This window comes from Cervus elaphus, chromosome 5 (genome assembly GCF_910594005.1).
Source record: "Cervus elaphus chromosome 5, mCerEla1.1, whole genome shotgun sequence".
Classification (NCBI taxonomy): domain Eukaryota; kingdom Metazoa; phylum Chordata; class Mammalia; order Artiodactyla; family Cervidae; genus Cervus; species Cervus elaphus.
In genome coordinates, this window is record NC_057819.1 from 91397903 (window position 1) to 91419824 (window position 21922).

Genomic DNA, 21922 nt, shown 5'->3' on the forward strand with positions numbered 1-21922 from the left:
TTCCCTTCCTCCCTCCCAGGACATCCCTGGAGACTGCATATACTCTGCCTTGAAGGTTTGGGCCCAGAGTGCTAGCAAGTGCTCCAGATGAGGTTCCTCTGCTTCACAAATGTCTTCCCATAAACAGACCAGTACTTGCCTCAGACCTAAGGTGTCTCCTTCATGGTCTTTTTAGCCCTTTATCTAATTTAATAGATACTGTTGCCCTCATAAGGATCAGCTCTGTCCTGGCCACAGGGTCTATGCTGCATTCTTTCTCCATCTGGGAGTAGCCCACATAATGGGGTAGACAAAATGTTAAAACTCGCAGCAGTGGAGCCAAGGAGAGTGTTTTGACAGTGCTTACACATGCTGTGTCTGGGAAGGTTCTGCTGGAGAGAGCTGAGAAGCTGGAGAGAATTGTGGGGTCCTAACATAAGCCCTCTATTGATCTTAGGGTGTCCTGGCATTTCTGATTGCTCTTTTTTAAAGAACTAAAGTCAGCCTAACCTCAGAAAGCAGAGTCACCCTTCATATTGGCAGGCCCTCAAAATGCATTTGGTGGGGTTTAGGACATGCAATCTCAAAATATGCCACCTTGAAGGAGCCTGAGAAAATGGCAGAAGCAGGAAGGTTCCCTGACCTTTCTCCTCCCATCCTTTCCTGAAACACACATAAAACCTTCACTTGAGAGGCTGGGCCCTCCCTAACCCCGGTGGAAAGGAGCATCCAAATCTCTGAAGACAGAGGGACTTCGAGAACTGGAATAGATCTTGCTAGGTTTCCTAACTTTACTGCACTTACCTCACAGTCTGACCTATAAGATTTCTACACGAATGCCCACTCTTCATCAAACCTAGGATAGAAATACTCAGGTTTAACTGTTTTTTGTTTTTTTTTTTGCGGGGGGGGGGGGGTCCTCTCATCTCTTTTTGAAGGCTCCTGCCATGTAAAATTTATACTAAATAAATGTGTAGGCTTTTCTCCTATCAATTTATCAGTCTAATTTTCAGACTCAAGGGAAACTTTTTCCCCCCTACGCATTTCACCAAAATTATTTTACCTTTAGTTGAGAGAAGTTCTCGAACTAGAAAGGTCTTTTCCATGGCAGGGTAGGGGGTGGTGGTGGTTTAAGAACCCAAGACATCCTTAAAAGAAAGGAAATGGCCTTAATGTTTCAAAAGATCAGGGAGGAGTAATGGGCAAGTAAGAAAAGAGAGCTGATGCATGTGAAGAAATTAAATAACTCCCCACATCTTAGAGCAGATTGAATTTACATTTTACTTAAAAAAAGGGGGAGGAGTACATACACAGGGAGAATGGGATGGGAACAACAGTGATCTGAAATGGATTTCTACAGTTCTCCCCTACAATGGTGGACTTTGTCTGTTGGGCAGTATTTCTCCTGCTGGCGTACAACTGCTTACAATATTAACGAGGCTGTAGACAAGGGAACTGCCAGAGTTTGGGCCTGAACAGAAAAGAGAGGAAGTTATCATATACAATGTAAGTTTACAATACACAGCATTTTCTTTAAATGATGTAACGTAGTCGCAGGAAGAAGTTAACAATACTAACACGAGAATAATCAAATTTTTTGTTTGTTATCCATGTACAGCAACTAACTGCTTTACAAAAAAGCAAAATAATACAATATATCATCACATGTATTTACAGTGTAGTAAATATACTTTTCTGTCAAATTTTACACAAACTATTTACAGGTGAATATACTGCATTAAAAAAAAAACTGTGTGGCTGACACTAAGAGTGAATTTTTGTATAAGTCCATTGCATAACATTGAATAAGACATGCCTCATATGCCTGGGTTAGGGGTGGGATGTAAAGACAAAACCAAAAAACAAACATAGAAGCAAAACAGAACTGAGAACCCTAAAGCCCGCTAAGCAGGGTGGGCTGCCGCTTCCATTCTGTCTCCCCCAGGACATCCCCTGTCCGTTCTCTCCGGGTCCTCGGCCCGGGCCTAGGACCTGCACGGAGCCGGCCCCAGTAATGACAGGTGCTGAGAGGGTGTGGGAGAGAGCACTGGCCGTGGCCCCCAAAGCTAGAGAGCCAGGTTCAAGGCTGGCAAAGAAGGGCACACCCCTGGGACAAGGCGGGTGATACGGCAGGGAGAGCATGACAAAAAAATGGTGAGTTAATGTTTTCCTTTTTAAAAAGTCAGGGGAAACATCTACAAACCCAAAACAAATTGCTTTATAGAACTTACATCAGATTATGCAGAATAGGCAACTGCTGTAAACTTCAGAATTTCTTGTGCAGTTTATATGTATGAGGCCTAAAAAAGAGTTTCATTTCTCCAGGGGAAGCATATTGGTGAGACTGACCTCATGTTCATTTTAGTTTCTTGGAAAACTAGAGTTTCCTCAAGAGTCAGAAGTTCTTTAAACAAGGTGAACCTTAAACCTCAATAAGTTTTCAAATTTTCTAGTATGTACTGGTTAAAAGCACTTCTGCAATTCAAAAAAGGTTCAAAGTTCTGATTTATGCAATGCAGATCATTTCATGAGGTACTTCAAGTGAATTCACTCCCTTCATTACACTAGAGGGAAGTTAACAAATAAATTTCAGAAATAACATACCCTGGAAAACTTGTTTATGGAAAGATCAATATTTTTTTAGTGGTAAAACTTTGGAAGTTTCTCTGTTTTGATGGGAGAAGCAAAATAGCGTAACACTACCCACAGTCATTGCACCAAACCAACCAACAAAGAGGGAAAAACACAGAACCAAAATTATTAAAAGCTCACATTCCAGGAGCCAGGGTGCCCACCCCAGAAGCTCTGGGTTGTGGGAAGACACGGACCTTACCGGCAGCTTGGCATTCTTGGCACCAGGCTGTTAAAGATCTATTTCTAAGCTCAGCTCTGGTCTTACTTCCTTATCACCTTAGTTGCTCTGTTATTACAACATTCTATTCTAATGAAGCCTCTACAATAGTTAAAAAGTTTAGTTAATTGCATGTATCTTCAATATTTTCCAACAATTCAGGGTCAAAATAACTATTAGCAGTAAAGTGTTTTTTTTTATTTTGGCAAATGGTTCTTACTTTTCCCAGGACTGTAAACAAATTAAAAAAATTAAATTCTTGTTATTTCTGAATATCAAAAGCAATTTTATTTACATTAACATATTACATTGTTACTGTGTGGATAAATGTGAAATGTGTTATATTATTAAAATCAGAACACTTAAATGTACCATTATTTATTGATTTAGCTGTGGAATTTAATTTACTGAAATCCACTCATGAAACAGCACTTTAGGAAATTCCCCCTCCCCTAAGTTTCTTTTCCCCTCCCAAAGCCATTACATCTTAACATATAAAGGGAGCCCAGGAATAGGGGGATAATATCTTCTTGTAATAAATATGGTTTAGTCCTAAATTGGAACATCCAGATACTAATATAGTCACTGAAGTCAAATTATTTTGCATACTGCAGGTACCACAAAGAAATTGGATCTGCATTACTATGGAAATTCCAATGCCATGATAATCCATACCATTCAGCATAGCAGCAACTCTTAAGGTCCCCTATTGTCATAATAATGCAGGCTGACCAGTCTTTTCACAGTGATTAAATGCAATTCTATCATATAGAACCGAAACGTTTTGCTAGAGATTCCTGATTTTTTGGAGGGGAGAGGAAAGATTACAAGACATTTAAAATACATCTCATCAAAAAAATTTTTGATAATATACATCATACTCTATGTTTCTGGGAAAAATATTAAACAAAATAAAAGCATCATCTACTCTAATAATCACGTACCATTCCATTTTGTATGGAGCTAATGCAACCATCTACGAAATTACCTTCTAGGAACAATTTTTGACACTTTGTTCACTGATTACCCTGCTTGGAATTATTTAGTAAAGAAGAGGAGGAGGGGAAAAATGTATAATTACTATACTTAGTATAGTTTTGGCGTACAAAAACAAAAAAAATGACTTTTAGCATATTTAAAGATTAAAAGATAATCAACTGGAGAAAAATATAAACTAGTTTGGATGACTGAGTTTGGATAAGGCCTCAGAACTCATCTCTTTAATTCAGTAATGTTAAGATATATGTGGTTATGTTTATTTCCTGTAATTATTGCTAATACTCAAGTGTTAGTATTTCTTAAGAACCCACTACAAAATGCTAAATCCCTCCACCCTCCCCCCTACCCCAAAGTACCTTGCCTGTGGCTTTATGGTGTGAAGTCACTGAGGCTTGACCTCTATGGTTCTTCAGTTTTGTAAGGTAAAAAAAAATCCACAGCTAAAAGTCAGATTAAACATACTGGGGTTATAATATTATTTCTCCCATAAACTTCTATCTTGAAAAGTGTGTAAATAAGACTAACACTTTACTTTATGTTGAAGAAGGGGAAAACATAGAAGGCAGAGCTCTGTGCAAATGGCTTTCATAGCTGGCCAGTAGTAGCAGTATTCAAGAATTCATCCTCTCTCACAATTGGGATGTTCTCAGTTCAAGTGTCCTGACTGCCCACTCTCTGCAGCTGTTCTGAACACTTGCTTAAACCGAAAGTAAAAAAAAAAAAAAAAAAGTTAAAGAAAAAAGCAGCATTAAATTTAGGCAATGCTTCCAAGAGTTGATCATCTGGCAACATGGCAGACTGGATGGGCTCATTAGAAAACATGAAGTGCAGCATCACAGCACGGAGGTGAGGGGTCACTAGTGAAGAGCCCGTGTCAGTTAAGTCTGTTTGAAAAAGGAAAGAAAGAAAGCTTCACACGATCTTCTTAATGCTATTACGTTTGAAACTGCCAGCACTTCTCTGCTTCTGCACCTGGCTTGCGGATCCATGGCGAGTTCGTCCACTGTTACAGTGCCCAGTGGTGGGAGAGAGTTCAACGTTCTCCTTGTCGATTCCTGGAGAGAAAGGAAGCAGCCAGTTACCCCCTTCTCCTCTGGCGTTAAGCTCCAGGACTGAATCTCACAATTTGGAAATGAGATACAACCTGGTCTATTGTTTTTGCATTCATTTTAACAGTCAACTGCTAGAGTGTTTACAAAGATCTTGAGGTTTACGCACCTCACACTTTGTTCAGCAAAATTTGCTACCAGAGCAGAAAAATAGCATAAGGGGGGAAGAAACAAAACAAAAACCAGAGAAGTTGCAAGGAAAAGCCAGAGGCAGGCAGGCTTGAGCTGAATGAGGGAAACGCTAGCAGTCGCCAGACCAGAACGCCCTCCTCCAAATCATACCAGAAGTTTCCAGCAGAGGGCCATGTAGCTTACTAGCTGTTTACACACAGGATATATTCTGCAATTGCAAAACCTATGGAAATATGCCATTTCAAAGAAAGGGAGATGCTCTTTCTTCTCAAAATCATAGTGCCTACCCCAAAGGAACTCAAGTATTTACTGAGAAAATAATATATCCCAAAGGTCATACAGCAGAATTTTTGCTTTGATCTTTTCAACTCTGCCAAGTCATTTTTTGTTCTACACCTTAACAGTTGCCATTTACTTCTCTCATGGAGGAGATTAAACCTCCCCAAACAGGGCCCTACAATGTATTTTATAAATGATCTGATTAGTAACTTCATAAAGTGACAAGAAGCAAAAAACAGGTTTTTTTTTACTCATCAGATTAGTAAAGATTACAGATTAGACAGGTCACAGGATAGTGGTTACCTCTGGGGAAGGAGTGACTGGATGAAGGCATGAGGATGGTTTCTTGGGGGTGCCAGTGATGTTTTGTTTCTTGATGTGGATGCTGGATTTTTAAGTATGTTTACTTCTTAAAAGTTCATTAGGTTGTAAATTTATAATCTGTGTGCTTTTCTGTTATACTTTAACAAAATTTACTAAAATACTTGGACCGATTATACCCACCTTTGACATAACTACTGGTGTCACAAGAAAATGTATTTTAGTCATTTGTAGCAAAATTTAAGCCATTTGTAGCAAAATGTAGCAAATCTTTACTAATAGAGAAAAATGACCACAATTTGGGAGTAGGGGGAAAAGAAATACACATACAGGAAGAAAAAAAAGGCTGGGAAAACATCTGCCAAAATATATTATTACTGGATGGTATGATTTCAGGTAATTTTTAATTTATTCTTTTTATTGTTTTGGCTGTGCCACGTGACTTTTGGGACTTTAGTTCCTCGAACCCATGTCCCTTGCAATGGAAGTGGGGAGTCCTAACCACTGGAACGCTAGGGAATTCCCTACTTTATTCTTATTTGTACCATCTGAATTTTAAAATAAAGAGTAAATTTGAGAATGGAAAAATTTCTATTTATGGACAAAAAATAGCACTTCAAGTCAAAAAGTACTTATGTGACTGAAAATATACAAAGATCCATACATCTTTCTGTTGTCTCATGAATAGAAAATGGCTCTGTGATGACCTCCTTCTAGGAGTCACACATCCTTTGTTTGGAGTCAGCCTTGAATTCCACTCAGAGTATGGAGCATCTACAGGCACCTGGTCTGATTTACACAGGCTTCCTAGAGGGTTGCTGTCTTGAATTTATCAAAGGAACATAGGCATATGGAAAAGTGCACTGGGCTGGGAGTGTGAGTGCAGCATTAAAAATGTCAGCAACACCTCTCTGGTAGCCAAGGGCAGTGAACCTGCACTGAATCTGTTCTAATCTAATCCTATGGGTAGAAAGATAAATGGAAGAAAATACACCGTGATGTTCAAAGAACTTTTCTCTGGGCAACAGAATTCTGAATGATTTTTATTCTCTTCTGCATACTTATTTTAATCTTCTCCAGAGCTTTCTAGAAAAGAAATAACAAAATTGAAAGAAGACTGCTTATCATCTTTTGAACGTACCTTGCACTCTGTGATGTGTGTGCAGCTCTTTCAATTGCCTTACTGATCTCTCCAAGATCAAGGGCAACCCACATTTTTTTCTCATTTCTGTTTCTTTCATGATGCATTCTCCCTGCTTTTATATGGTATTTATATTTTGTCTATATTGTCACCATCTGTGTATATGTCATATTTTCTCTACTAGAATAAAAGCACCTTGAAGGGCAAAGATAATTTATTACTCATTTTTGTTTTTTCTCTAAGATCTAGTTGATGTCTTTTCCAACAAACACTGGTTGAACAGAATGTTTCCATTTTTAAATGTGATGGCTGCAACTGGGGAGAGTCAAAAAGCATCAACCCTCCAACTAATAAAAAAATTAAAAAAAAAAAAAAAAAGCATCAACCCCTTTGATTGCCAGTGTGGCTGCACCATATTTTTACTGGAAAAGACAATACTGTTTTTAGCTTCTTCTGTCTGAAAGGATCATGAACTTGTCTGTGTATTTGACCTTCCCTTTCCTCAAATCTGCACGTGGCCTACAAGTACAAGGCCAATAGTTCCTTATCTAGGGTTATTTCCTTAATAGGAAGTAAGATTCAGGCAAAACTGGAACTTTAAAGATAAGAGTTTGAAACAATCAGGAGATGGTCATCAGGAGGGACACAGTGTCAACCACCAGAGAGTTGGTGTCCCTCTGCCAGCAATTTTCCACCCTGGGGCCCTTTCTTGTGTGACCACCTTTGGTGAAGTCACACCCCTGACTAGACTATGGCTCTTTCTGGGGGTGGGGATTGGAGGAGCAGTCATCACACTGCAAGGAGGCAAAGCTTCCATCTGAGGACAAGGGCCTGTTCAGTTTAATTCTTAAGAATTAAAAGTTATATAAATTATAATCAGAGTAAGTCACTAGGGTGAAGGTTTCTTCAAAGATATACTAAGAATATTTCATTTCCTATTTGTTAAGCAAATAACCTTCAGACCTCTAAATAAAAATTTAGATGTTAAGGGTAAGAACAAGCAATAAAGTTTTACACCTACTGTGATCTCAACTACATAAAGAAGAGAAATTAGAAGAAGAGGCACCGAAATGTTAATAAACAGTGATTATCTTAGAGTGGTGGGATTATAGGTGACTTTTTTCTTCCATTTTGCTGAATTTTCTAATTTTTCCCCCATACGCATGTATGTTCCTTTTAATTAAAAATTTTAAAGTATCATTGACTTAGGACTGTCACTGATAACCCAAAGTGTCAATGCTATGTGAGAGGTGGAGGTCCTGTTTTTACTCTCAAATTCAATTTTCATCTCAATTCATTTTGTGTTTTTGTGTGTGTGTTTTCTTCCTATTGAGTGACCCAACCCTAAAAGTCACACACAGGTAAATGTGGCATGATGGTGATTCCTAAGTTCGATTTCACAGCAAAAATGTTTTATTTTAAGGATCAAAGGAGAAGCTGACATAAAAATCTTGGAGGCTTTTTTAAAATCAATTATATCAAAGATAGCATCTTGAAAAAAGCCAAGTTAGTATGAAACAGAATGATCCCAGTATCCTGGTTTCTAAGCTCAATTCTCACTTTTGAGAATTTTGGCAGCATTCTTCTTTTCAACCCTCTTAAATTAAAACTAGAAACCTTTCTAGAAGCTAGTGAAGGATTTGGTCTTGATATTCTATAGGAAAAACTCTCAGATTATCAGCCCAACTGCCTAAATGGACACAGACCCACCCTGCTTTGGTACACGACATTTTATACGAGTGAGCAGGCCTTGGTCCTGCACGCCCACTCATCAAGGCCTCTTGGAGGCTTTGTGCCCTGGTTTCTGATGCCCCTACACACGGGCCTTCCCTTCCGACTCTCAGTGGGCACAAAAGCAGAAATCCACGAAGTGAGAGAAACTTGGAGGCCACCACTCAGGTGAAATAAAAGGTTAAAAACCTCTGTGGTCTTGACTTACTACTTTAAATTCCCTTAGATATTCTGTTCTTAAACATGCAGCCAGTTACAAACATGCGGGGCAGAAGAAGCTGAAAATTTTTCACAGCAGCGTGTTAACAAGCACTGTGCTTCAGTGAACTGTGGTGGTCTCACGTAAAGATAACACCCGAAGCAGAAGGTGTTATTGGCCAAAATTCACTGCATTGAGTAAGTGGGAAAATCATTACACTACAGTTAAATAACATACATCCATTATATATCTACCTCCTCTGCTCAAACATGAGTTCCTTGAAGGCAGGTATCAGGGTTTACTTTGACAACTAGGGATACAGTTCCATCCCGACAAATAATAAAATACTTTGAGTCACCTATTTTTTAAACACCAAAATGATCTCTCAAACTGGAATCTAATATTTTCATGAGAAAATAAAAGGATCAAATCCTTTTTAGTTCTTGAGAAACAGGAGAAAATGAAAAACTTAATAATAATCCAAACCTCCTGCCACCTGCACAGGGCTCTAGTAAGGTCCCTGAATCTGCACTGCTTAGTTTATCCCATGTATCTATGGCAAACCTGTCAGAAAATTCTTACTGCATCTACGAGAAGGCAAAGGTGTCAGAGGGCTCATAATAAGGCACATCAGAAGACCCAGGGTCCAGTCTGTCTGGATGAGAACTCTTATTTTGTTTCAGTTCTTAATCTGGCACTTAAAATTAACAGTACATGTGCCTATTTCAAAGGACTGTTAGAAGAATCAGATAAGCTAGGTGAAGATTTTTTGCACATAATTACTACACAAATTAAGATGCTCCTAATAACTGGGAAAAAAAAAGTGAAGTACTGAAAGCAGTTTTACAACAAATGCATAGGACTTGAATTTTATACTGGAATTTTTAAAGTTACTGAAACTAATGTAAATAAGCAAGAAATACCATTAAGTTTTCCTAGAAGAAAAGGTAACCAGAGCTGCTTCTTGTGTGTGTGCTGTGCTTGGTCGCTTCAATGTTGCCTGACTCTTTGAGACCCTAGACTGTAGTTCTTTAGGCTCCCCAGTCCATGGGATTCTTCAAGCAAGAATACTGAAGTGGGTTGCCATGTCCCCTTCCAGGGAATCTTCCCAACCCAGGGATCAAACCTCCATCTCTTATGTCTCCTGCTTTGGCAGGTGGGTTCTTTACCACTAGCGCCACAAGTAAATACAATGATGGAGATGTGTTAATTATATATTTAGAATTATTAATCTTTTGAGCTAGATATACAAAAGATCAACTATAGGAACTTTAAAAATATTTGTAATGGATTTTCATCAATTGCTGACATCTCTTTTTCTAAACAGGTCTAATCTTTCTGTATATTAATTACTAAAGAATAAAAGACAGAAAAGGCATCTTTTATAAATGAGACCTAACTGCATCACACTTTTTTCTTCTTAGTCCTTTGAGCTAACTAAGGACCACATTCCTTCCTTTTTTTAGCACAGGTGATTAAAAAAGACAGCCAGCTTTAACTTCTAAGGAAACGCTGGGGTTGGCGTCATATTTACGGAAAATAAATACTTCTTAAGCTAAAAATTCTTCCCCATACCGCATACCCTCCTTGCTCCAGTACCTCTCCCTGGAGTTTCCTGTTAACCTGCCCATGTTAGTTCAGGGCCGGGACAGCATCTTCAGTGTTCAGGGGGAACCTGGGCAGCTCTTCCATCAAGACGAGTCCTGGCCCTGCAGCGCCAGAGGCATTCAGACCTTTCAGGAATGGCCTTGTAAGACCTTTATGTGCCTGAGCCAGACTCTGCTTACAGGGATTGGTGAATGAAGTCTCATGCCATGTGCCTGGGATGAGCGCAGGGTAAGCAGTAATTCGTGCAAAGATGACAAAAGTAAAGAGTACCTTGATGAGGAAACAGCTGCATGAAAACTGCTGATTTAGAGCAAGGCAGAGAAGCTTCACAGACACAGAATGGAAGAGAAAACAAAAGTGAGTGATGTTCATAAGATTTTTAAAGGGTGAAATATGATTAGGTACTGGATAATTATTAATTTTCTTGGTTTTTCAGGATTCTAGTTTTAATTATTGAACTGACAGCTAATTTCCTAAATATTACCAACTCTAAATATTAATAAATGGTAGAACTTACAATTTTACAGATAGATGTGTTTTTACCACCCTTATTAGAAATAAGGATTTTAGTGTAAATCAAGAATTACATTAAAAACTGAAGTGGAAAATTTGCAGAAATTACACCAACTAGTTGCTCAGTTTAAAATGATTTTTCTCCCTTAAATAGAAGGTGATAACAAAGAAAAAGAAGAAAAATAAATCAAGAATATACCAAATAAAGGTCTGCGCTACCATAAGTAGTTTCATAAAACATTAAAAAAAAATGGCTTTGGAGACTTTACGTGGTCTCAAAATAGAGGTTTCTTATGTTTCTTTAAGAGGGAGACACATTAACCCTGGTAAACAGCAGAAGTATGACTAAGTCTACTCTTTGCAGAAATGGTTTTGATGGACTGACCCTTTCTGCACACAGCTGTCAGCACCACTGGGGGGCTGGAGTCCTCAGAATTCCTAGCTGACCCACCCAGCTTCCTGGGAGGGAGGTCTACCTTACAGAAGCAGAAGGATGGAATAACTAACTGACAGTCTTGGACACAGACCCAAAACGAAATGAAAGAAGTGAATTTAAAACAAAGTTCCACAACTAGGTCTTTGCTCTAGAAATATTCATGCTCTAATACTAACAGTAAAATAAGCTGATCAAAGAAAAAAATTAAGATTTTCTTTTCCAAGTGAAAAAATATTTAAAATAGATCACAGGCTTATTTTTGCAAAAAAATGTAATATACATCTCACATATTTTTGAGGTAAAAAATATATTATTAAACTTTAGCCATAATTATCACCTGATTTTTCCAAACAGATGTCCCTTTGAATGATCAGAATACTTTATAGTTATAAGGTACAATATAAGTACAAAAGGTCACAAAAGAGGTCAAAACAGTATACTGTGTATACCCTGCCACTCTTACTGTTCTGAAATCTGTTTGAGGGCAGGTCTCATGTCTTATTAGTGCCCCCACTTCCCTTGGTTTAACAGAGTCCCTTGCATGTAAACAATGAACATCTGTGATAATTCAAGACAAAATCTGGATTTGGGGTTATTTTCTACAGAGTACTGTAGTATTAATCTTGTACTTAAAAATCAAAGAACTTGTGTACACAAAGGATTTGTTAAACATGCCTCGAAAGGAAATAACAACTTCAGCTGAAATTGAATACTGAGACATAGGCAAAAACTGCCAAGTCTCTGGGGACCAGGGTCTCTGTCACCTTTAAATGTTCTGGAGTACCTACTGAATATCTACAATAGAGGAGTTTGAGTGTTTACTGAATTAAATTACAGTGTGAAAAATATTAGGAGGTCTCAGTAGAGTATAAATTAAATTTTAATATACTGTAGATGAATCTATTTAATTTTTTTTTAGTGAATACCATCATCCAGCAACTATCGCTTGTGTGCTCAGCTGTGTCTGACTCTGCGGGCCCGTGGACTGCAGCCCACCAAATCCATATAATGCCATCTGGATGTTTATTTCTAGTATACTTGCTCTTTAATATTTGAAGAGGATACAGGAAGACTGTATTTGAAATGCATACTTGAAATGGTTATAAAGCACTCAACATGGTTTTAAAAAGGCACCTTTGCTCACCCAGTTAGAGAGCCATTTATGGCTTTCTTAAGCAAGAGAAAGTCCCATATACAGCATTTTTAGTAGATACGTTTTTATTTTCTAGCTCTAATCCTGGTTCTTCAATTCATGTCCGGCTCAGCTACACTGGGCCAAAGAATGGATCACAATATCAAATTTGAAATATTCTTATTTATTAAAGAGTAAATGTTATAGATTCTCTTCAAGGTTCTGATAATGGCATGTGGGAAAATCTGAAGAGACAAAGTTCTACGTTCATTTGGCTAAAAGGGCCACAGTTAACACAACTTCATATGCAATGAACTCTTGAGTATACTCCACTGGCTCCACGGATACCAAATTCAATTTCTGCGAGGAGTGGAGTCAGAAGACAGTCATTTATGTATCTTCATATATAAAAATACAAAACTTATAAAAAAAATCCTCCTTGTGTTCAGGGGATAGACAAATGGCCTATGATCATCTGTCAAGAAGAATGTATCTTCAGAGACGCTGGTTTTATGTAAATGACTGCCACGTCCTCAGAAGCTGGTGACTTACTGAATTATCACCAAAATTTTTACTTAAATAAGGTTTAATGCTTGATAGGGAGGGCTAGGGAGTTCATGAATTTCTTATGTAGCTAATTTGATGGCAGAGAATACTGGAGACCAATAGAAGATACAGCTTAGTGGTCAATCCTGCTAAGTACCAAAGATCCAGAAAGCAAAGCCTTAAATCGACAGAAAGTTTGAAGCAAAGTTTCAGCTGTGTGCAGATCAGCATCTTTTGCTTTTTGACAAAAAGCAACAAAGCTTACACCTGCTTAAAATTCAGTAGACTAGTGTGGGTTGATATTGGGTAATTAATGGCAAGCAACACTCATGGTCCATTTCAGGGAGAGACATAGGGCTTCTTTAAATACTTCTGCTTAGCACATGGCTGATCAAAGTGGAAACAGGGAAATATACTGGTTTCTATTCAACTAAATACCAAAGATGAAATGCTACAGCGAGTTATGAATCTGGATTAGATTCATCACTTCTTTCAGCCCTTTGGTATCAGCAAACTTTGTTCCACAAAGAATTGAGGAGACAGGGATATAAGATTATAAGGACCTAAAGTTATAAAACAGCATGCCTAGTTAGAAAGTATACACTCTTATAAGAGGTATTATCTAAGTACAAATGACAAAAACACAATAATTAGGCAGATAGATAAATCAGGATCCTTTCATGGAGATAAATCCACAATTTAGAGATACAAATGGGTTTCATCAAAGAGTAAAGTGACTATTGAAAAGATAAACTCTTTCTCTAATGTAGTAAAATAATCTGGCAAACCAAAGGATATAAAATTTACAATTTAGAGACAGAAAATGCTGAACACCATTATTCTAAAGAATTAATTCTATCACTTTTAAACTTCAGTTTCATTTCAGAATAGTCAGAGGTTTTCAGGGTGTTATAATTCATTCAAGTAGCCATCTTTGGAGAGCTACTAGAGGTGACACTGTAGGTTTAAAACTGTAACCAAAACCACATACACTATTCTTTGATTTTTCTAGACAATTCTAAATAAGAGGTTGCAGAGTAGGACTATTTTTCTAAGCAAATGATATGGTTAATGTCCAATCAACACAGGACATGAACAGTTCATCAGCGACCAGAACGTGTGCTGGTACCTTTATTTTAATCTGATTATTTTGTTGTCTCTATCAGTGGGTAAAAATAGGCAGAAATATCCCTGGTAGTCAGATTTAAAAAAAAAAAAAAAGTCAATATAAAAACAACTAATCATTTTGACAGCTTTAACATCTCTTTAGTAGCCCAAGAGGCAAAACGTTGGTCAAAATGAATCAAACTTGAAAAACAAGAGGATCGATATAGGCAGAGTCTATGGATTTTCTAATCAGGATCAACTTCAGTGGTTGACTAATCCAGACGATAGACAGCTCTACAGGAGAAAAGCTGTGGTGGACTTAGGTAAGGCAAATGGAAATAATGAGACAGACACAAACATATGAAAGAGAACAGGAAAGCAAGGGAAGGGAAGGAAGAAAGATGGCAGATACTGAAGGCAACAGATGTGGTGGGAAGAGCACTGGCCTTGGTTCTAGATAAGACTGTGTGATAAAGCAATTCACTTGGCTCTTCTAAGCCCAGTCTCCCCTTCATGTAAGACACTGTGAGCTCAGAACTAAATTACGTCTGTAGTACCCTCTAGCTCCAAAGAGCTAAGATTTTATCATGGGGGGCTGGGTGGGAGGTGGTGGTGATGAGGGAAAGAGTGTAGTCACTGCAGTATCTAGAAGACAGTAAAGTTTTGCCCTGGCTTTAACAGCTGAAATGCTGATAATGGGGCAAGATCCTATGCACATTCTAGTGTGTAAGAATCACCTGAGTGTTAAAATGCTCGCTGGGCCTACTCTAGGAGTTTCTTGTGCATGAGGTCTGGAGTGGGATTCTAGCAACCACATTTCAACAAGCTCCTAACTGACACTGAGGCTGCTGGTCTGGGACCACACTTGGAGAAACACTGTCCTAGGGAGTAGGTAACAGAGGTCAAATGAACACAGTTATAGAGGAGAAAAGCTGGCAAGATTTCACTTATATTTTTGGGGGGAGGGGAAACCTGACTAGCTGCAGTAAGGTGACTGATAAATAAGTGCTAGATCAAATAATTTGTTTCCTCTGCTGACCAAGGTTTTGTTGTTGACCAAGGCTTAACAGATCATACATGAATATAGCGGTTTAATATAATGGTTTATAATACGTATGAACTGGGCACTAGATTTGCCAAGTTCTTTTTTTTTTTTTGCCAAGTTCTTTAGAACCTTCAAAACTATGTATGTCTAAATATTCAGGCAAAACCAGGATTATAAACTGGAAATTCTATTTATGGATCTTGAACAATACAAAGTAGTTATAATACATTACTTGGCTTTTTAAAAGAAAATCCACTTAACACTTAACTACATTTAATAACTTTTCCTTATAGCATGAGTAAACTTTTCAGATAATGGAAATTTAATTTTAACCACTTTAAAAAGATATCTTTCTGAGTATAAACATGACCTCAACGGAATTCCTTCATTATTACTGTCATTATAACATACACAATGGTGTCAGTTCTGTAATGATTGAGTAACACCTCCAAGGTGGACGGGAGTCATAAGAAATCATCTGCTTTGACACTGAATGAGCCCAAAGTTCTGTGCATTTGCTGTTTCTGCCATCTTGCTTATCTCAGCCCCACCCGAGCTATTAGCTATTTCTCAATGTATCCACCTGTTAGTTGCATGTTGAATTGGTATACTTTCCACACTCGGACCTAAGAGTGACTTCAGAGTAAGGAATATGCTTATGGGCTTTAAGATGTTATGTTTTTGGTGTGGCTTTTTTGTCTGGGTGCTTGTTCACCCCTAGATTTTCAGGTTGTTGCTGGAAGTAGGGAGTTGGGACACTACTATACTGTGTGGATTTTTTGGACCCAGTAGGCTGTGTCAGAGACACAGAGACACTAGGGCGAGATTAGTACATCTAGTAAGGGAGTTATCATTCTGTTCACTTACAGGGGTTACCTGTCCCTGAGGTTACTTTTCCTGCCTGAACTCTTAAAAATGTTTCAACCTTGGAATACTATGTAAACACTCTATAAACATGTCACTATTTTTGTTGCACTCTTTGAAAGCAGAAAGCTTTACAGAAACCAAAATTCAAATCAGCTACAAGGTAAAGAAGAAATGTAAGATGAATTTCATGATAAAAAAGAGCAATATCTGCTGTAAACGGATAACAAGGGAATTCCTAATGTTGTATAGTAATATTATTGCTCAAATTTATATAAAGAGTACATTTACTGACCTGGGGAATGCTGGGAAGTTGCAAGTGAGGTCATGGAATTAGAAAGGTTAAGGTTAGCAGTAATACTAAGCTGGCTCTGCACTGCAGGAGGATAAGGAGATGTGGGTGTCAGGAGGGACTCCTCACTGGTTTCTTCATCAATTCCAGGCAAATACGTGTCAATCAAGGCATCAAGAAACTTAACAATAAGCTCAGCATAGTCTGGGATTTGTGTTTGCTGTAATGGAAAATACGAAATTATTTTAGCTCCGTTCTTTTTTATTTTTTCTAAATCCCCTTTGAAGCCAAAAAAGAGTAATTCAATTTTTATTTTGGGCTTAATTTACTATTTTTCTTCTTTTATACTACAGATCATTAAAAAAAGCGAGGGGAGGGGAATGAAATAATATTTATAGACTACCATGGGACTTACAACTGGGAATTTTATTCAGCTTACACTTAACGGCTTCCAGATGAACCTGCAATTACTGGAGGCCATGCGTAGACAAAGACTGAATTAATCCTGAGACAATCCAATTATCAGGAATGATGTCTACACTATTTTCCAAAACAGGGAGAATGAGCAGAGCATCATTCCAGCTGTCATTTAGAGATTCAACTAACTAATAAACACTCTAAAGAGAATGGAGGGTTACTGGCCATCAAACCACAAAAGTTGCTGCATGACACACTTATTTCTGTGACTTCAGGCCCATTTTGTAAATGAAAGCCTTTGCATATCAAGAGGTATTCAGTAATAATAAAATAAAATAAAACTAAACACTCAATTTTTAAAACAAAGTTTACACTATTTACATTGATTCAGCACCCCTATCTCTAGAACACTGCACTAGGGGAAGAAATAGAAGTCCTGCCTTCAAGGAACCTCAATCAATTTGGAAAGAGAGCATATACAGACAGAATCATTAAAAACATTATTTATGTCACACTATATCAACAAATGCCAATCAAAGAACAAACTGAATGGACCACATGAGGATATTTTCAGGGAAGAGTGAATCTAATGCAACAGCTTGAGAGGAAAAAAATGTTTTCACAAGGTAAATTTTTTTCATTATGTAATTTTAAAAACAGGTTTAATCGACATATAACATTGTATTAATTTCAGGTCATGAGGTAGACTTCGGCCATATGTTATGCTCTTTCCTAATCATAAGATACCTAAGTGTGTGCCTTAAGGTCATCAATTACATGAGGGACTGAGGGCAGAAAAGTTTACAGAGGTTTATTATACCTTTCTGAAAAGTCAAGCATAAATTTAGTTGATTTTTTTTTTTTTTTTTGGTAAAAGCTAGTATATAAACATATTAAAGGTATTGCCTCTTGGAAAGAATCTTGAGGTAGAAAACTTTTAATAAAAATAACGTATATGTTTGTATGAATCATTCTGGTTTTCAGCACATTGTGTGTTCTTAAAACAGGCATACTTATATAAGTAAAATTTTCATTTTGTCAGTAGAGAAAAATATATTTTCTTACCTTTGAAAAGGGTCCCGCAAACCTCCATAAGCCATTAAAACCAAAACCTGCAACAAATCAAATGCTACTCTTACAACAAGCAAGATACTCTTTTAATCTTAATAGAAATTAAATAATTTATATAGCTGATGATATATAAAACCTACATGTACAGTAAAATCATTTTTTTGAGGATGAGTATCAAAGTAGACTAAAACTCACTGAAAGTACACTCAGTATAAAAACATAACTTTAGTTAAAAATCTGCCAACCAGTTATCATACTGAACACAACATTAAGACAGTAAGAAAATGGCACACTAGAGAGAGATGAACAAGCCTATTCCTCATGAGAAGTTCTTCAGCTAGTGTATTCTTTAGCAGCACGCCTGTGTCAAGTTCATCAACAAGCCTCCTCCCGATACATTTATTTACTTTGCAGGTAAGATGTTTGGTATTGTGGTGGGGATTCTTCATGGTACACCACACTTTGCACAATTCCATGGATCGGATTTAACAAATTTGGATCTTGGCACAATGACAACAGGGTGTTGATCTTAGAGTCCAACAAATTGTGCCTAAAAAAAAGTCAACAGAGGAACATTTTAAAGATAAATTAAATGAAAATATACACTGGAAAACATATGTTCTTTCCTAGAACAATGTGATAAAAATAAAGGGTGGTGAGTGCTTTTTTACTTCCTGGTGCTTTTCCAAATTTTCTAATATAAAGGTTTTTACTTTTCTGGTTTTTTTTGTTGTTCTGAGTTTATAGTCATCAGAAAAAATATGGTAAAAGCAACCAACTAGTAAAGTCACATAACTATGCTTAACTATACATGCTGACTGTCTGCTCAAGACAAGGCTGGCTACTATAAGCCACTCAGCATGCTTTAGGACCATCTCTTCCTGTTGATTACTGATATGTACCCAGGAGTTAAAACTAAATTTACTATTAGTCAGTGTTAATAAATGCTGAATCAGATCAAATAAGGAACACAAAATTAGCTTGGAGGGAGTGGAATATATGATCCAATTCAAACTTACGAGGAAACTGACTATTTCTAACCCAGTTACACTCCATTAATAAAAATAACCAAGGGCCAAGTACATAAAACTCTGAAATTTATGAATAAGATTAAACAAAAAGAAAAGGCTTCCCAGGTGGCTCAGTGGTAAAGAATCTGCCTGTTAATGCAGGAGATTCAAGAGACACGGTTTGATCCCTGGGTGGGGAAGATCTCCTGGAGAGGGAAATGGCAATCCACTCCACTTGCCTAGAAAATTCCATGGACAGAGGAGCCTGGTGGGTTACAGTCCATGGGGTGGCAGAAGAGTCGGACACGACTGAACACGTACGTGCACACAGCAGGGAACTGGATCCCACATTCTGCAACTAAAAGATTCTGTGTGCTGCCACTAAGACCAGACACAGCCAAATAAATAAATAAAAATAAATAAAAAACGAAAACAAGGAAATAATGACACTACACAGAAGGCCTACATTAGGAATGGTGGTGGTGGTTTAGTTGCTAAGTCATGTCCGACTCCTGTGACCCCATGGACTGTAGCCCACCAGGCTCCTCTGTCCATGGGGTTCTCCAGGCAAGAACACTGGAATGGGTTGCCATTTCTTTCTCCAGGGGATCCCAAATTTCTTTGGGTTATTTAGATTTGAACACTTTGAAGCTAATATGATTTCATCCCTTAAGAGAGAATAAAATTCATCTCCCAAATAAGAGGTCAGTTTTGCTTTCATTCAACTGTGGATTAAAAAGAAAACCTCTACTGAGAAAGAAACCATAACAGGTATGCTAATTTAAATACATTAATAGCAATCTAACAGTTTCCTCCTAAGTGAGGAAATGATGCTCATCACAATGAACAATGTATGGAAACAACAAGATAAAAAAATGTTCACCCTGAGTGACAGGCCAAAACAAATCTTAGGTCTCATTAAACCCACTGTCTCTAAGCTAAAATCACTATCCATGTTTCCCTCTCCACAATCAGTGAACACTACTGGGTGACACTTTTCCTAAGCTTTTATAAAACATTTGACTTCAAGACAGATACAAAAGTTAAATGCAGGTGGAGATACTTACACAACAGGAAAAACTTTGGGGAAAACAACACTGGCCTCTGCTAAATATTCATAAAGAATTCGTTGATCAAACTCATCTGTGGTGTATTTCACCAGTGTAGCCTGCAAACAAAGTAAACAAAAAACATTTTATTTTGTGGCTGAATTTTTATCTGTTTTGGTGAGAAGCTGAATATAGACTTCCTTTCATGTTTTTAATATTTAAGGGCCTTATAAGAGTAGACTGGAGGAAAAAAAACATAAAAAGCAAAAAATATTACCAGAACAGTAAGAAGAAGTGCTTGGATCTTCGGATCAGTAAGTACTTCTTCATCTAAAAGAACATTTGATTCAGACACTGAAACTTTGCGTAAATGTGGGTGCTGCTGTGATGAGGAAATCCTTTGGGTTTCTGTGGTAAGATATGGATTAACACTATCAACTGTATTAATCAAATACAACACACCAGATACTACTTCACCTGCTATATTTTAATGTCACTTCTATAATTCAATAGTTTTTTAATAGACACTTAAATTATCAACATAAAAATCATACAAAATTACTATTCATCTATATATGAAAGTTCCGGCTAGCTGTTTACGATGCTGTTTACAATCCTATGTATGATTGCTTTCCACACATATTTCAGGATTTTGGCATTTTAAGGACTGTACAGCTTATCTTCTGAGAAAGAGCAAATGTTTCTATAGTTCATCCTAATGACACTAAGAAATGGCTAGAAAGCAAATATGGCTTTTAATGTATTCTCCCTCCTTACTTTCAATGATCTAGATTAATTATTAACTTTGTTTCTCACCCATTTCATAATCAGTTTCTGCTACTCTCCTCATTTTGGGGGGTGTTGTGATCCCTGATTCCATTTCTTGCCTTTTAGGAGCCTTTGTGTCTGATATCAAGTGATCAAAACTTTTCCTTGTTCCTATAAACAAAAGTTACAGAATATGGAAGTTTATTAACCACAGTGTCTGTGAATAGGAATATACTAAAAAGAAAATGTTTGGGCATAAAGTGTTTGCGTTTTCACTTAGGACCCAAAGAAAGCTCAAACATCCCTGGGGCAGAGTTCCTCTCTTCTCCATATTTCTTCATCTTCTTAAGGAATTTTGGCTAAACAGCTGTTCTGTTTCAGGACTGGATGTGCCTTATTGGTCCAAATCAAACTGAGATTACATTCACTACACTGGAGGTAAACCAAACTCCACCAGCAAGCATAATATTTAATAATAAGTACAGAGATAGGCGCTATTTAATAGCAAAGAGCAATTATGTCTGAACCATCTTTTTTCAATTTAAGGCATTCTGCTGCTGCCAAATGGCGAAGGCAATGGCAACCCACTCCAGTGCTCCTGCCTGGAGAATCCCAGGGATGGCGGAGCCTGGTGGGCTGCTGTCAATGGGGTCGCACAGGGTTGGACATGACTAAAGTGACTTAGCAGCAGCAGCAGCTGGTGCCAAAAATGAGTCATTAACATATGAAGAATTTCCAAATGAAGGCAAAATCAAACTTTGATTTTAGTTCTTCAAGCTCTGAAAAAAGGATCTGTATGCCTGAAAGTACTAAATAATTGATACACTGGGAAATGTTTCAAAAATAGCAAGGAGAACCATTCACTTGGCTTTGAGTTTCTATAATGGTGTTCTCTATCACTGTTGAAAAACTTTCTCTTAAAGTAAAAGTATTGAAATTGGGTTATTTGGAACTTACATATTTCTGTTCTTTGTATTATAAGAAATTCTCTTATTTTTCTTGGTGCAGCTCTAAGAATAAATCTGGAATACCTGTGACAGTATTACTTTTTAAAACCCAGAACTGAAGCCACTATAATCACATCTGGACAATTGAACACTTGAGAAATTTAATCTTCTATTAACCTCAAGTTTCAATACTAATTCACAACAGTCATAAAAATCAAGGTCAAATAACTTAACAGCCCAAAGGATCTAGTCTAACTTCTTCATTTTCTCTACCTATAAACTGAGGAAGCCATCACTTAAGAGATTAGCTTGAAGTCACAAGGCTAGACATTCAGTCAGTGATCAGTCAAAATATCAAATTTCATTCTTCCTTTTT

At 37.4% G+C, this 21922-nt stretch overlaps 1 protein-coding gene across 4 annotated transcripts in view; it reads right to left on the bottom strand.

Annotated features, from left to right (window-relative positions):
- Positions 1 to 1241: 1241 nt before the first annotated feature.
- The window catches only part of NF1 (neurofibromin 1), a 240517-nt gene continuing 219836 nt past the window's right edge, over positions 1242 to 21922 (bottom strand). For 3 of the 4 annotated variants that reach the window (XM_043903121.1, XM_043903122.1, XM_043903119.1), the window contains 8 exons: positions 20648 to 20770; positions 20109 to 20239; positions 19850 to 19950; positions 18180 to 18322; positions 17767 to 17813; positions 16288 to 16504; positions 4768 to 4884; positions 1242 to 1450 (listed from right to left, as the gene is read on the bottom strand). In XM_043903121.1, the coding sequence (XP_043759056.1) occupies positions 1347 to 1450; positions 4768 to 4884; positions 16288 to 16504; positions 17767 to 17813; positions 18180 to 18322; positions 19850 to 19950; positions 20109 to 20239; positions 20648 to 20770 (983 nt within the window). In that variant the 3' untranslated portion in view covers positions 1242 to 1346. The remainder of the gene's footprint in view (positions 1451 to 4767; positions 4885 to 16287; positions 16505 to 17766; positions 17814 to 18179; positions 18323 to 19849; positions 19951 to 20108; positions 20240 to 20647; positions 20771 to 21922) is intronic. The other variant, XM_043903123.1, reaches the window with a different exon arrangement.